At 41.3% G+C, this 16,526-nt stretch overlaps 1 protein-coding gene across 2 annotated transcripts; it reads left to right on the top strand.

The window, feature by feature from the left end:
• Positions 1–441: 441 nt before the first annotated feature.
• Positions 442–16,361, top strand: TRNAU1AP (tRNA selenocysteine 1 associated protein 1). 2 transcript variants are annotated; one of them, XM_031464501.2, is made up of 9 exons: positions 443–570; positions 1,105–1,202; positions 5,764–5,863; positions 6,475–6,527; positions 7,526–7,657; positions 8,672–8,791; positions 11,782–11,944; positions 12,290–12,323; positions 15,994–16,361. In XM_031464501.2, the coding sequence occupies exons 1-9, from the start codon at positions 544–546 to the stop codon at positions 16,128–16,130; spliced, it is 864 nt and encodes a 287-aa protein (XP_031320361.1). In that variant the 5' UTR covers positions 443–543; the 3' UTR covers positions 16,131–16,361. The 2 variants fall into 2 exon arrangements, with proteins under 2 accessions (XP_064349940.1, XP_031320361.1); XM_064493870.1 differs by lacking the exon at positions 8,672–8,791 and having other exon boundaries at positions 442–570.
• Positions 16,362–16,526: the final 165 nt, after the last annotated feature.

Genomic DNA, 16,526 nt, shown 5'->3' with positions numbered 1-16,526 from the left:
CTAAGGCTATACACGGGAATGATGGAAGAACCCCATTCCAGCTTCAACAGAAATCACACATAAGCCTTGCAAACTGGGAAACGCGGGGTGAAGGGGTGGCTGGGATGGACCGGTCAGTCAGTAAACTGCTCGAGGGCACACAGTGAAACTGGATCGTTCAGGCTCCCAAAGGGGATCTTTCACTTTTTTTTAAAATGTGCTTATATTTGCAATTTTCTACAATGAGCATATACTACTTTTCTAATTTTATATGTACGTGTGTGTTTAAATAAAGTCAGAAACTTGAGAAAGCCTATCAGCCGCGCCACCCAAGGTCCAGCGCGAGGCGGCGCCTGCCCCGCCCCACCCTGCTGGCTCCCGTCTGAGTCCCGCCCTCGGGGATCCGGAAAAATCCTGAGCGGCACGCAGGCGCGGCCCTGGGCGCCGAGTTGCGGAGCGTGCGCAGAAAGCGTCGGAGGCGCATGCTCCGTGGAGGTCCCGGCCCCGCTGACTAGCCACCGCGCCCGCCAGGGTGGCCGGCAAAGGCCTGGCGGGGCTTCGGGCATGGCGGCCAGCCTATGGATGGGTGACGTGAGTGAGCACGGCCGCCCTGGTCTGCGGAGGAGGAATTTTAGTGTCATGAGAAGAAAGGGACGGGACGGGGGCGTTCCTGGGATACCAAAAGAGTGGAAGTGAATGGGGAGGGGAGTTCTTTCAGGAGACGCCAAAGCGAGCTCCAGCATCTAGGTGAAGGGGCTGAGTCTGAGGGGGATGCGTCGTGGGGCCCCGCTCGGGTTCACAGACGGGAAAGGGAGGTTCTTTGGGCGGATAGAATGGGAAGAATCCCAAAGATTGAAGGGCGCCTTGGTTCCAGGACTGAAGGGATGGAGTTCCTGAGTCCATGAGGAAGGCTCCCTAAAAGGAGCAAATTTGAAAAGAAGGAAGGCAAGGGATTGAGAAGCAGAAGTTGGGCTTCAGATCACTCGGCAGATGGAAATTCTTCACCCCCACACCACTCCGGCCCGCAGCGTGCCGCCGACCCTGGGCTGACCAGGAGGGGCCCCGGATCCAGGAATGAGGAGCCTGGATGCTGGCCTGAGCTGCTCTGCTCTTGTATTTACGCAGCTGGAGCCCTACATGGATGAGAACTTCATCTCCAGAGCCTTTGCCACCATGGGGGAGACCGTGATGAGCGTCAAAATTATCCGAAACCGCCTCACTGGGTATGTTCTCTCCTTCCATCCTCTCACTTCTCCCTTAATAAATCGTGCTGCAAGTGTCATTCAGGAGAAGGTAAACATAGTAGTCAGAGCTTCTCACCCCTAGTAACCGTTATTATAATGATATAAACTAACATTTGGGGGTTTACTGAGAGGAAATATAGCATATTGCTTAAGGACTGGACTCTGAAGCCAGTCTGGGTTTGAAAGCTCTGTCTGCTGTGTAACCTTAACCAGGCAAGTTACTTAACCTCTCTCCTTCACCTTGACTATAAAAATGGAGATAATAATTGCGCCTGCCTCATAGAGTTCTGGTCAAGATTAAATGCGAGTTAATTCGAATTCAGCATTTAGAGCAGTTGCCTGGCATATAGTATAAAAACATTATGATTTACTAGGTAATAAGCACTTTAAAATCACAAAAACCTCTGAGCTAAGTACTATTATTAGAGAAGCTTAATAACTTTTAAAGTTACACAGCTTTTAATTGGGAAGCCAGGACTCTAATTCAGGTCTTTTCTCAAAGCTCATGAGTGCCCTTAATGCTATGGGGACAGGACTATGTGCCACTGTTCTAGATCTCTGAGGTACATGACTGAAACAAGCCAGTCTGTCCCCTCGTGGAATTTACTACAGTCTAGTGGAATGAGACAATAAATATGTAAACAGCAAAATGCAGAGTATATTTTCAGCTAGTGGTGCTCTGTTGCCTCCAGTTTCTTATTTCTCTTTTTTAAGGTCTTAGGTTTCCTAGTTAGAAATAACAGGATTCCTTTATCAATTTGACAGTGTTTACGAAGCATCTACTCTGTGCCAAGTACTAAAGCAGCTTGCTACAATGTCAAATAGTTGAAAAATAGAGATGAGAGATGCAATATATGGCCAACTCTGGGTGTGTGGTGAACAGGTACTTTGTATATTCAGAACCCCTGTACCCAGGGACAGATTTTCTGACTAGTAGATCATGCTGGCCTAAATATTTTTCCTCTTGTTCTTGTAGATGGAAAACCCTACTGGTTTCACATCAGCTACTGGTGTGAAAATACTTTCTGTAATACGTTATACTTTTTAAAACACTGACATAGGTTCTCACGTTTTCATCTTAATTGAAATAAGAATTGGAATTATTGTTTCCTGCACTTGATTACTAAACTCTAGCTGCGTCTTAATGATGGCAGTTACAGACATATTACATTTACATTCTGCCTTGTGTGACAAAGACTTTGAAGTGGGTTATAAGAATACTGTAAAATAAATAAATGTAAATTAAAAACCAAGAACAGAGAAGATAGGGGAATAAGAAAAGACACAAGGAAGAATAATATGCAATAGAGCAAAGTGTTTAAGAATGCAGTCATTGGTTGCACAACAGTGTGAATGTACTTAATAGAACTGTACACTTAAAATGGTTAAAATGACACATTTTTGTGTTATGTATATTTAACCACAATTTTAAAAATTCAACAAAGATTAAAAAAAAAGAATGCATCACATGTGGAGCAGCCACATCTGTCATTCATCACTGGTGGGATTATAAAATGGTACAGCCCCTTGGAGCAAGTGTCTCGCAATTTCTCATATACATTTCCCATATGGGCCAGCAAGTCTAGTCCTAGGTATTTACCCAAGAGAAATGGAAACATGCATCTACCAAAGAAAAGGTCTTGAAAAAGAATGTGCGTAACGCATTTGGACAATGGCCCAAAACTGCAACCCAGGTATTCACAGATAAATAAATATTGGTATATTCATACAATAGAATAACTTAGCAATAAAAAGAGACATACTGCTAATATAGTGACAACATGAATGAATCTTAAAGGCATGGTGCTAAGTGAAAGAGGTGTTAATATATGATTCCATTTATTTAAAATTCTAAAATACACAAAATTAATCTGTGATGGAAATAACTCAGCCTCTGGAAGAATTTGTACATTTCATTGCATGTAAATTTAACCTTAAAAGGGAAAAAAAATAGTTATTGAACTCTCGTTAATAAGCATGTTAAAGTAATTGAGGGAAGTACACCAATATCCGCAACTTCAAAATGTATCAGAAAATAAGAATGACAAATGGGTGGAGGCATGGATAGATGAATAGCTATGTGATAAAATAAGGCTGATAAAGTGTTAATAGAATGTCTTGACTATTGTGAACTACAATAAACATGGAAATGCATATATCTAAAAAGTGTTAATTGAAGGGTAGGCTGTGTGTGTGTGTGTATGTACATATATATGGTGTTTGCTGTACAATTCCTTCAGTTTTTATATTTGGAAGTTTTCATAGTAAAGTATTGCGGAAAGAATGTGGTCAGACTACCCTGAATTCAAGTCCCAGCTTCGAGCTTCGGCACACACCAGCTGTGTGGGTTAAGGCATCTTGTAAAATCCTAGGTCTCGGTCTCCATACCTGAGTGGGAGGGATAGTTTCATTCCCTCATAGAGTTCCATGAGGAGTAGATGAGCCGGTGCAGGTGAGGTGGCCAGCACGGTGTTTGGCTCAGTAATGCTCAGCTCTTACTGGTGGTGGTCTTTACATCTGTGAGCCGTAAGGTTCTAGCACACACAAGACAGAAGGCACAGAATGGCCAGCCATTCCTCTAAGCATCAGCAAACACTTATGGAGCTCTTAGACTGTCTTCTGAGATCCTTGGGCTTGGGTACTGCCCTTGCCTGTACCTTCTTGGCTGGGTGTCTGTAGGGTTATCTGCACTGAATATTGTATTTCCAGAAAACTGGTTTATTTTACTGGTGATAGCTTTAAGGCTGATGTTAAGGAAAATTAAATGTTTTCAGTGTAAATCTCTTAAGTAGGAAAGGATGTCAGGGTTTAGCCACTTCCTCCTACTCATGTTTCTCAGTGATGCTTTAAAAAATAGAACACCAGGAATCGCACAGACATCCCCCAGTTAGGTAAGGCCTATGGGTTTACTTTGTCCAACTAGATTGTAAGTTTCTTAAGCATAGGAACCACATTCTTTAACTCTGTATCAGCCTGGCCTGTGAAAGGTGATCAAAAAACCTTTTTAATTATGAAAAATTTAAAACAAATCTTCAAAGAATAGCATAATGAACTCTCATAGAGCTACCACCTAATTTCAAAAATTGGTAACATGTTGCCATATTTTCCTTACCTGTCTGTCAATAAAGATAGATTTAGGTAGGTAGATACTTTCTCTTTCCTGAACCATGAAAGTAAATTACAGGCATTGAGACATTTCACCGCTAAATATTTGAGCTTACATTGCCAATCCCTGGACATTCTGTTACACAACCACAATGCTCATATCACACTAACAGAATTAACAATGATTCCCTAATATCACACAATGGCCAGTCTACATTTAAATTTTTATAATTCTCCCCAGAGTATTTTTATAGCTTTTATTTGTTTTTTAATGAATTAGGATCCAGAGATCAGATTCTCCATTGCATTTAGTTTTTTTGTTCTTTTTTTAATGTAGAAAAGCCCACTTCTTTCTTTTCTCTTAACAGTGACTTTTTTTAAAATTTGTTTTTCTTTACATTTTCTAGATGACTTTATTTATTTAGCTTTTTTTGGTGGAGGGCAGATAATTAGAGTATGTATGTATGTATGTATGTATTTATTTTTGGAGGAGGTACTGGGAATTGAACCCAGCACCCTGTGCATGCCAAACACACACTCTACCACTTGAGCTATACACTCCCCACAACATTGACTTTTTAAAGAGGTAAGATTAATTGTTTCATACAAGGTTCTACATTCTGGATTCTGGTCCTGCTTTCTGGATTTATTTGTTTCCTTGTGGTGGTGGTTTACTTATTTTGTTCCTAATATTTCCTGAAAACTGGACATTAGATTTAAAGGTTTCATTGGATTGCATTAAACATTTTTGGCAAAAGTACTTCGTAGGTGATACAACACATAAATAAATGAGTCTGGGACTGGCCTAAATTGGCAGTCCTTATACTCAGGTTTGTAAATTCTGAACTGGATTATGGCAGGGAGCAAAAACAGTACAGGGTCTGATTAGGAAAACATTTTTTCTTCCCTTCAGGCCCAGACTCAGTCTCCCATCTGGATAGCACATCTTTTTTTTTTTTTTAACTGAAGTACAGTCAGTAATTTCCAGAATATATAAACAGCTCATACAACTTAATAAAAAAACAAACAACCCAATCCAAAAATGGGCAGAAGACCTAAACAAGTATTTCTCCAATGAAGACATAGGAATGGCCAATAGACATGAAAAAATGTTTAGTATCACTAATTATCAGAGTAATGCAAATCAGAACTACAGTGAGGTATCACCTCATACCAGTCAGAATGGCCATCATTCAAAATTCCATGAACAATAAATGCTGGAGAGGGTGTAGAGAAAAGGAAACTCTCCTACACTGCTGGTGGAAATGTAGTGCAGCCATTATGGAAAACAGTATGGAGATTCCTCAAAGAACTAAAAATAAACTTAGCATATGATCCAGCAATCCCATTTCTGGTTATATATCCGGAGGGAACTCTAATGCGAAAAGACATAGATATCACATCTTTAACAGTTTACTCTTTCTGTTCTTTCCAGGATCCCAGCTGGCTACTGCTTTGTAGAATTCGCAGATTTGGCCACAGCTGAGAAGTGTTTGCATAAAATCAATGGGAAACCCCTTCCAGGAGCCACACCTGTAAGGACATTTAGATAATCATGATGTTGCCATTTTTATTGTCATTGATAACTGTCATTTATTGAGTCCCTACTGTATACTTACTGTATTTAATCCTATCACAACGCTGAACAGTAGGCATTGTTATCTTTGACAGACCAGGAAACTGAAGCTCAGGGAAATGGAATAACTTGCCCAAGGCAACACAGGTAGTGGCAGAGCCAGGATGCAAACTGAAGATTGGTTGCCTCTAAAATCCATGCCCTTTCCACTCTGCACCGCTGCCTCCCTTAACGGAAGACTTGAAAATCTAGACCGCTTGCTTGATTGAGAAAGTAGAACAGGCTGGCAGCAGTAAGGACACGTTTCAAGAGAGTTACATTCTGCTCTTCCCACAGTTACTTAGCTTACAGCTGCACCGCGCTGGCACACCTGGGCTCATAGAACCATGGAGCTGGCAGTGCCCTTAGCGGTCATCCGTGCAACCCCCTCATTTTATACAGGAGAAAAAGCTGAGGCTTAGAAAGGGGGAGATGTTTTGGCCAAGGTAATTTATTTCAGTTTTTCTCAAATATTGTTTGACTCTTGAAACACCTTTCTCTGTTTTAGTTTGTTTGTTTTTAAATTTCCAGGCAAAACGTTTTAAACTGAACTATGCCACTTATGGGAAACAACCAGACAACAGGTAAGTACAGAGTAGCCCTAAGTTAGCTTCAAGCCCCAGGAAATGTCTAGATAGAGACAAGATGTGTCACTGTGCCTGTCATTCCCAAAGAGGGAGATGGGGAGCTGAGTTTGGCCCCATTTTACCTCCCTTCTGAAGGATGACATCCCCCACCCCCATTGGTGGACCCTTCCCAGGATGCTTCTTGTCAAGGCCCATGTCTTCTCTATATTTGGTCCCTCCCCCAGCCCTGTTACTGCCCACAGTACTGGTGTTTTATTAGGTAAGAACTGACCTGTTGTAGCAACATAAATTGATTTAGCATTTAAGATCGCTTTTTGAAAGGTTTAAAACAATGTATCAAAGGCTTTAGATAGATTTGTGGCCATTGAACTTGTCATTCTACTTTTCAGAACTTATTCGTGGATGTGTATAAAGATTAACATCAAGAGTGTTCATTGACATATTACAATATTCGACATAGTCTACTTCCACACAAAATAAAAATTAAAAAGAATAATATTCTGGGGGGAGGGTGCATGGTGGTAGAGTGCATGTGACAGAGGCCACAGGTGTCCCCACAAAGCCTAAAATATTTACTATCTGGCACTTCACAGAAGTGCCAGATAGTAAAGTTTCTGTGAAGTTACTGACCTCTGTCCTCAAAGTTGAGAGATTTCATTTTAGCTCATCTTTAGGAGAGAAGGTCCAGTTATTCTCTCTGTCTTTCACCATTTGAATTAAAAATAGACAGAATATCTGGTTTTATCCTTTGAGCACTTCTAGCCCTGCCCTCCATCTGCACTCCTGTAATACTTGAAGCTAGACAGGCTTTATTCAGGGGGTGAGGGATTTGGGACAGGGGACTCCTTCCATAACTCTTCTGCCAGGACTGCCAAGTGAAACAAATTAGGACGCATCAGAGGTTGTTCTCTAAGAAGACCTAGAAAAGATTTACTAGAATGGGCTAAGAGCAAAAGTTTTGTTCTTTGTCTCTGAATTTCGCTTTCTCTTCTTAGCCCCGAGTACTCCCTCTTTGTGGGGGACCTGACCCCAGATGTGGATGATGGCATGCTGTATGAATTCTTTGTCAAGGTCTACCCCTCCTGTCGGGGAGGCAAGGTGGTTTTGGACCAGACAGGCGTGTCTAAGTAAGGCCTTACCTGTTGTTGATTGATGCCTACCCTGTTGGTTGCAGCATTTTTCCCAGAAAAGGAGATGGTGTAGTGAGGCCATGCTGCACGGTGGTTAAGGGCACAGGCTTTGGAGCCAAACTGCCTGGTGTGAATCCCAGCTTCAGTGCTGCCCAGGGCTTATGCCGCAGACGAGTAACTGAACCTCTGACCCTGTTTCCTCATCTGTGAAATGGGACCGATCAGTAGTATCTGTGTCTCTCAGGGGGCAGCATAAGGATTAAGTGACGTAATATAAATAAAGCAACAGGAAATGCTTTTTAGGTGTTTCCTCTTTTATTTATTATTGTTACTTCAAAAGTAGAAAGACCTCACGAGAGGGTCATTCTTGATCTGAGTTGTAGTTATGATCTTGGGCTTTGAATTTGAATCCTGCTTCCACTATGACTTTGGGCAAGTTAGTAAACCTCTGAACTTTGATTCTGTCTTCACTAAAATGTGGGTACCCCCTTCATCAAGCTGTGGGATAGTTCGGTGAGTTAACCATGGAAAGATGCTCAGCACAGATGAAATAAGTGCTCATTGAGTGTTAGCCATCATTCATTTATCCCCCAAGTAGAATGTGAGTTCAGGAGAACAGAACCTCGTCTGCTTGTGATTGCTGAGTCCCAGGGCCAGGTGTAACACCTGGCACACAGGGCAGACTTGGTAAATATTTGCTGACTGACCTTCTGTGACTGTTACTACTACTGCTCCTACTAGTACTTGCCGGTAGATGGGAGGGAAGCTACTATTTGGGAAAAAGCCCCATCAAGACAGTATGGAGGAGACTGGTGAAAGTTGGGGTTCCTACAGATCTCAGGATCCTCGTGTGCCTGAATCTAGGGTAGCTCTGTGGCACCCCTCCACTGATGGGGCTCTCACACGTCATTTGATGGACTCTCCCTTCTCAGCCCCTTTCCCAGTCTTAGACTTTACCTTCATCACATTTGTGTTCTAAATAGTGTGGGTTGTTTATTTTTCCCCCTGCAGGGGCTATGGTTTTGTGAAATTCACAGATGAACTGGAACAGAAGCGAGCCCTGACAGAGTGCCAGGGAGCAGTAGGCCTGGGGTCTAAACCAGTGCGGCTGAGTGTGGCGATCCCTAAAGCGTGAGTCCTGCGCTGCTGGGGAGCAGAGGCCTCTGGACCGACCCCCACCTGCATGCGCCTCGTCTGTTGTTGATAATCAGGGTATCGCCTATGTGCTGAATGGGAGGCTGCCAGGAGATTCAGTTCAGGCTGCAAATAATGAGTGCCTGATATTTGCCAGGCTGTGTGCTGGGTGTTAGGGAGGAACTAATATAACCTTGCCCCTCCAGAAGTTTCTGGTTGAGGAGAGAGCTCTAACTGGGGAAAGCAGATACATTCAGACGTCACTGGTAGCAATGCTGGAAAAGCAGTCTGGCTACACACAGTTACTGTCTCTGCTCTTTGCCCAGTAGTGCCGCTGTTAAAAATTTATCCACGGAATTCATAAGAACTGAGCAGACAAAAATTACATCCAGTTTTAGCCTTATTTATATCAGTGAAACCTACAAACCTCCTATGAATGTCACCTGCTATGGGAATGGCTAAGAATTAATGCTCCAAACAGAACGGAATTTTTTTTCCATATTTTTTTCTATTTTTCTATTTTAATATAACTCATAAAACAGTGCTTGTATAAAAATTCACACAAAGTTGCTAGAAAACAGAATTTCCAAAAATGTCCTGGGTTTTTGTTACACTGAGTTTTCTAATGATGCACTCCACAATAGAATATTAATACATCACTGTTACCTGTCACACTAGGCCGAAAACCCTCCGTCCCTTACAACACCAAGCAGGTTTTTCACTCAGATGTAAGACAGCCTTTCTTTGCACAGAATCTTCCATTCTTTGGCCCAAGCAATGGTTCTCAGCAGGGGACATTAGCAGCACCTGGAGACAGTTTTAGTTGTCACAACTTGGGGGAGGGCTACGACTGGCATCTAGTGAGTAGAGGCCAGGGATGCGACTGAACATCTTACAGTGCACAGGACATTCCCCATGACAAAGAATGACCTGCTGCCACCCCCAACAGTCAATTTTGCAAAGACTGAGAAACTGCCTGTTACAAGTAGAGGAGTGGCTGCACTCTTAGGGCAGGACTTCCAACTGATCTTGGTTTTTAAAACAGCAAAAGATTTGGAGGATCTTCACAGTTTAACCCATGTTTAATACAGCCTGAGTACTTCCTCCCCCTCCAAATGTTGTTTGTTCTCAACTCTATTATATGTATAAGAACATTATAAAGAAAACATTTAGAAGAGAGAAATTTCCTCATTACCCTAAGATGACTAATTAAAAGTTCTGAGTTCCTTTCCAAGCTTCTCCATAAACTTCTGTGATGTATAGATGTAGATATAGACATGGGCATGGACACGCACACACTTCACGTGGATCAGTTAACATGTGGTAGATTCATTTCTTTATTCATTTTTGATTATAATAACAGTGCTTATTCTTCTCTCCTCCCAGCTTACTCAGTGTACACACTCACTTTGCCATCTAGTTGAACAGCTGTCATCATTATAATATTTTTTAACAGCTGCAGGATGTTCTTTTGATTGTATATTCTGTCTAGCAGCCTCTGTTGTTGACTGTTACGGCTGTTTCTGATGTGTCACCATTGTTCAGTCAATGATAACTGAGTTCCTATGACTCTGCAGGCCCTGTCCTGGACTTTGAAATTATAGCTGTAAATAAGAAACAAAGTCCTTTCTGCAGGGAGGTTATATTCTGTTATATTTGTTTCTTCACTGAACATTGTCATCAGTATTTGATGCCTGCCTCTGGGGAGGTGCCCTCAAGCACTAGGAATTGAGGCTGATAAAGTAAGAGTCCCCTTTGAGAGTTAGACTGTAGGAGCTGAGTGTGGAGAAGCAGAAGAGAAATGTACCTTCAGTGGCCTGAACATATCAGGAGGGGGACAGACTCCTTGGACACGTGGAGGTGGAGTCATGGAAACGAACATTAGCAGTTTCCAGCCTCGTGCTGGCCGGGGAGAGGGAATCTGCCATCAGACTTCATCGAGCCACCCAATTGGGAGGTGATGCGAACGCAGTCAGATGTGGAGTCTCTCTGACTGTTCTGAGTCCTGCTCACCAAGCAGACATTGAACTCATGAGGAATTTGGGAAGAGCTCACCACACCTGATTCTTTATGTTTTTGAAAGCAGTAGATCCTTTGCAAGCTTGACATTCTGGTTTTGGTTAGCAGTGGCTGGGATCACTGTACAATCGGATAAGAAAGCTTTCTACTGACCCTGGGCCTCAGCCTTAATTGGTGAAGGCAGGATGTGGGACACTGGCAAGCTGTCTTGAGTCTGTCAGTGCCGGGGCAGTGTGTATGGGGTGGTGGGAGTGTGAGCCCTGGAGTTAAAATTGGTTCTGGTTGTAGCTGTGGTCTTGGGTAAATCACTTAACCTTTCAGAGAAGTTCAGTGTTCTTATCTGTATAATGGGAATAATAAATAATAGCTCTATCATAGGGTCGTACAGAACTTAAAATAAGACACCATGTATGAAAAACAATGGGCACAAGTCCCAAGTACCTACTCCATAAATGGTCGCTATGACTACAGCTCCAGTCTACTGGAATGCTGCTTTTTTCCCCCCCTTTTTTTGAGGAGAAGAGGTGATTAGATATTTTGTAGTTTGAAATGCTTCTTAGATCATCCTAAATCCAGATTCTCCAGGCCATGTTCACCTGAGCCTTTGTGGCTGGCAGAAAAACAGCCCCCCAAGATCTTGAGAATGGGAGAAGTCAGCACTGACAAGGTTTGATTAGAGAGACAAACCTAATGATTGAAAGCTCTTGTCTTTAAAGCTGGACTCTGGGACCAGACTGCCTGGATTTGAATCTCTTGTTAGCTATGTGACTTTGGACAAATTATGTAACCTCTCTGTACCTCACTTTCCTCATCTGTAAAATAGGAATAATGGTATAGTTACTGCATAGCAGTATTGTGGGGATTAACTGAGTTAATCTGCTTAAAGCACTTAAAACAGTCTCAGGTCACATAGTGTTATGGAAATGTTTGCTTACATTTGTTTGTTGACTTTTCTGTCTTCATTTAAGGAGTCGTGTGAAGCCAGTGGAATATAGTCAGATGTACAGTTACAGCTACAACCAGTACTACCAGCAGTACCAGAACTACTATGCCCAGTGGGGCTACGACCAGAACACAGGCAGCTACAGCTATAGTTACCCCCAGTATGGCTATACGCAGAGCACCATGCAGGTAACTGTGATCTGGCCAGTCTGGCCCTCTTGGGTTACATCATCCTGTAGAGACCTGAGTCATTCTCCAGGAAGGGATGGGTAAGGACGGGAGCTTGGGCTTCAGGAAAAACTGGGGGAAAGATGAAGCAACCTAGTTCCTCTTGTTCAAAGTACACCATCTTTGGGGGGAGGGTATAGCTCAGTGGTAAAGCGCGTGCTTTAGCACGGACGAGGTCCTGGGTTCAATTGAAATAAATAAACCTAATTATCTCCCCCACCACCAACAAAACAAAACAAAACACCATCTTAGTCACGGGCCGGGATTTCACTATGCTTCTCACGCACCTCTCTGGTCTCTTGGCAGACATATGAAGAAGTTGGAGATGATGCATTAGAAGGTAAGAAAGAAGTCCCTTCACTCAGTTCACACATCATTACAGTAAGATGTGTCACCTGAGGTGGAAGTGCAGCTCCCAAAGAGCCTGGGGTGGGGGGTTTCGCTAACAGGGGAGGGAGCCTGTCACTCCCTAGACGTGTGGCATTCTACCCCAGGATATAGGTCTGTGGCAAAAATACCATTGCCTTATATTTTTTTCAGTTTGTAAAATTCATTTTTCATGTTTTAATTTTTTTCCTTTTTTTCTTTTGGAGGGGGAGGTAATTAGGTTTGTTTATTTATTTATTTAATGGCAGTACTGGGGATTGAACCCAGGACCTTATGCATGCTGGGCATGTGCTCTACCACTAAGCTATACCCTCCCCCTTCCATCTGTTTTAAATTACATGTTTTTCTCATTCAAGTAACAGTTATGATTGAAAATTTGGAAAATACAGTAAAGTATTATGAAGAAACTGAAAATCACCCCAATTCTGCTACATAGTAATAGCGATCATTAATTTTTTAAATTAAAAGTATTTATTATCATTTTTACTGAATTTAACTAAAGAAAAAGAAAGAAAAGTAAAACTGAAAGAATTGCTAACCTTCAGACAAATGTTTTTCCAAATGAGATATTCATACATCTTAAAGGATTCACTAAGATTTGGAAAAACTATAAAAACCAATTAAAAGTTTTTTTCACCGTGTTTCTGGACAGATGTTAAGTCTTCAAGAAGTAAAATAACAGTTGTCATAAAATCAGACATTATTGATTTCTGTGTACATAAAACTTTAAGGTAAAAGCCTCAAAGTTTAAAATCTATTTTAAGAATTATTCTTCAAGAGGTCACAGGGAAAGTGTGATCTGTAAGCAAATATCCTTTAAAGAAACATCACCTGCAAAGAACAGACTTTCTGCTTTGTAGCATTTTAAAGCACTTTCACATACATGCTGTCTTCTGATTCTAACAGCAGTGACCTTGGGGAGTGGGCTGGGCAAGATACAGGAGCTCTAGTTGACAGATGGGGAGCTGACCATCACCTCATCTGCTCAGGGTTCCACTGTGAGTTAGGAGCAAGGGTGGACCTTGGTGAGCAGACTCAGCCAGAGCCATTTGGCAGTCTTTCCGTATCCTCACCAATAGTTACTATTTTACATTTTAACCATCCTGGTTTGTATCTCATTCTGGTTTTGATTTGCATTTCCCTGATGGTTAATGATGTTGAGTGTCTTTTCATTCATGTTTATTGGCCATGTGTTTGGAGAAATGTCTATTCTTTTGCCCATTTTTAAATTGGGTTGTCTTTTTATTGTTGAATTGTGAGAATTCTTTATATTCTATTCTGTATACTAGTCACTTATCAGATATATGATTTGGAAATTACTTCTCCAGTTCTATGAATTATCTTTTCACTTTCTTGATAATACCCTTTGAAGCACAAAAGTTTTTAATTTATATGAAGTCCACTTATTTTTTCTTTTGGGATCATAGTGTCATATCTAAGAAACCATTGCCTGTTTATACCTGTTTCCTTCTAAGAGACTTTTTTTCTTTATTTTTTGGTTTTTGGTTTTTTTGTTTTTGTTGAGTTGCTGATTCTAAGAGTTTTATGGTTTTACATTTAGGACTTTGATCCATTTTTAGTTAACTTTTGTATAAGTTGTGATGTAGGCTCTCACTTCATTCTTTTGCATGTAGTTATCCAGTTGTCCTGGCACCATTTGTTGAAAAGGTTATTCTTTACAAATTGAGTTGTCTTCGTACCCTTCTTGAATATCAATATACTCTAAATGTATAGGTTTAGTTCTGGATTCTTAATCTTGTTCCACTGATCTGTATGTCTGTGCTTAGGCTACTGCCACAGCCTGTTACTGTAGCTTTAGTAAGTTTTGAGATGGGAAAATGTGAGTCCTTGAACTTTGAAGATCGTTTTGGCTATTCTGGGTCCCTTGTATTTCCATATAAATTTTATGATCAGCTTGTCGATTTATGAAAAAAAAAAAAAAAAAGCAGCTGTGATTTTGATAGGGATTGCATTGACTCTGTAGATTAATTGGGGGAGTATATTGCCATCTTAATGCAGACCTTCCTTGACTTAGTATGTATGTCCTGATAAAGCCATCATAAGTTGACAATAACGTTAAATCAAAAATTCATTTAATACACCTAACCTACCGAACATTATAGCTTAGCCTGGCTTAAACATGCTCAGATCAGTTAGCATTTACCTACAGTTGAGCAAAATCATCTAACATAAACCCTGTTTTATTAGCGTTGATTATCTCATTAATTGGAGCAGTTCAAGGATATCAGTTGTTTACCTGCCTGACCACGTGGCTGGCTGGGAGCTGCTGCCGCCCAGTGTCACTTGAGTGTAGTTACCACGTATCGCAGCCTGGGAAACCATCAAAATTCCAAAGACAGTTTCTAACTGATGTGTATCACTTTTGTACCGTTGTAAAGTCGAAAAATCTTAAGATGAACCATCGTAAATTGAGGACCATCTGTATTTGTCTTCAAGTACAAGGATGTGTTCGTATTTTATTAAGGTCTTCTTCAATTTCTCCAGTTAATTTTAAATTGTTTCCATGAATGGGTGTGCGCGTGCATTTTAAACCAGCAAGATTAAAAGGAAAATATAAAGTGTTATCAGTCATAGTAGTTAAGGAATTTTTAGAATTTTGTGAAATATAAACACTTGGAAAAGTACAGACAAAAAATGTAGTTTAACATGTAGTTATAAAATGCCCATGAAACCTTCATTCCGGTCAAGTAAAATATTGCCAGTCTCCTTCCCCTAGTCACAACCCACAACCCTACTAGAGAAAACTGTTGTTTTATAGTAACAAACCTTCCTTTTCTTTATAGGTTTATCATACATATGCATCCCTGAGCAGTATGGTTTAGTTTTGCCTGTTTTTGAGCTTTCTGTAATGCAGTTGTGCTGAATGTACTGGCCTGCTTCTTTCGTTCAACACTCACTCAGCATTTTGTGTAATTCTTCCAAGTTGGATGTGGTTGAGGTTCATTTTCAATGCTCTGTAATAGTCCCTTCTAAGAAGTTTACTTGTTCTGGGTTTATTAAAAATACTATCATGTATTTTGTCATGATTTAACAAATACCACTTTTGCAATCAAGAAAGTGAGGTTTACATCAGGACTTGACCGTAACTCCTTCATTAGACAGTCACTCCATTAGTTCATGATTTAGTAATTTTGATCAACTTCCTAAGCACAAATTTGAAAGGACCACACCAGAAAATCCAGGTCATGTGACAGCTAGAGGTGTAACAGCCACCATTATTTTGAGTACTGACTATACGTTACATTGTCAGTTCAGCTGGCTCTTTATCAACTTGGGATTAGGGGCCCCTACCAACCACATGGTTGAAAATCCACATGTAACCTTTCCTTCGTTCCTCAACATCCTGATTCAACCAACTGTAGATTCTCTAAGACTAGCATTTACTCTTCAAAAAATCCGCATACAAGTGGACCCAGTTCAAACCCATGCTTTCAGATGTGAACTGTACACCCAATTTTCATCCTCACAAACCTTTCAAGGCAGTGCTGTCAGCTGGTGAGGAAGGAGAGAACTCTGGCAGGGAGTAGGGAACTGAGTCTCCTGGGACTGCTGAGTGATTCTCCCCTCTGCACTCCCTGAACCAATTTTTGCTTCCCTTCCAGACCCCATGCCGCAGCTGGATGTGACTGAGGCCAACAAGGAGTTCATGGAGCAGAGTGAGGAGCTGTATGATGCACTGATGGACTGTCACTGGCAGCCTCTGGACACAGTGTCTTCAGAGATCCCTGCCATGATGTAGCCAGGACAAAGGACAAGCCAGAAAGACTGTGTAAAGGAGATAAGAGACTCCTTTTTTAAAAGTCACTTGCAAGAACTTCTACCTTTTTTGAAATGTTTTGTAAGATTTTAGTAGTCAACTATTTCCTGAAATTATGAATATTTCTGCGACACTGCTGCCTTCATTTGAACAATTTGAGTTTGAAAACCAAGGGACCAGTTGTTCTGAGATAAACTGGAACCTCAATCTTCATCTTTGAACAATAATCATTTATCCAGGTAGGGGGGTTAGCTACACTACTGGAGAAAAGGACATTTTGGGATTAACAACCAGAATGGATCTTAACAGCTACTGAATCAGCTTCATAGGTGACACGCACATAAATCCTTAACATTCTCTGGGGTCAGAGTACATGGG

This window comes from Camelus dromedarius, chromosome 14 (assembly GCF_036321535.1).
Source record: "Camelus dromedarius isolate mCamDro1 chromosome 14, mCamDro1.pat, whole genome shotgun sequence".
In the NCBI taxonomy this organism is placed as follows: domain Eukaryota; kingdom Metazoa; phylum Chordata; class Mammalia; order Artiodactyla; family Camelidae; genus Camelus; species Camelus dromedarius.
The sequence above is the reverse complement of the archived record's forward strand: the minus strand, read 5'-3'. Positions and strand labels throughout refer to the sequence as shown.

Coding starts and splice junctions, on each gene's coding strand:
- TRNAU1AP (XM_031464501.2), top strand. CDS start 544: ATGGCGGCCAGCCTATGGATGGGTGAC. Junction 1,203..5,763: donor ATCCGAAACCGCCTCACTGG/GTATGTTCTCTC, acceptor TGTTCTTTCCAG/GATCCCAGCTGGCTACTGCT. Junction 6,528..7,525: donor GGGAAACAACCAGACAACAG/GTAAGTACAGAG, acceptor TTCTCTTCTTAG/CCCCGAGTACTCCCTCTTTG.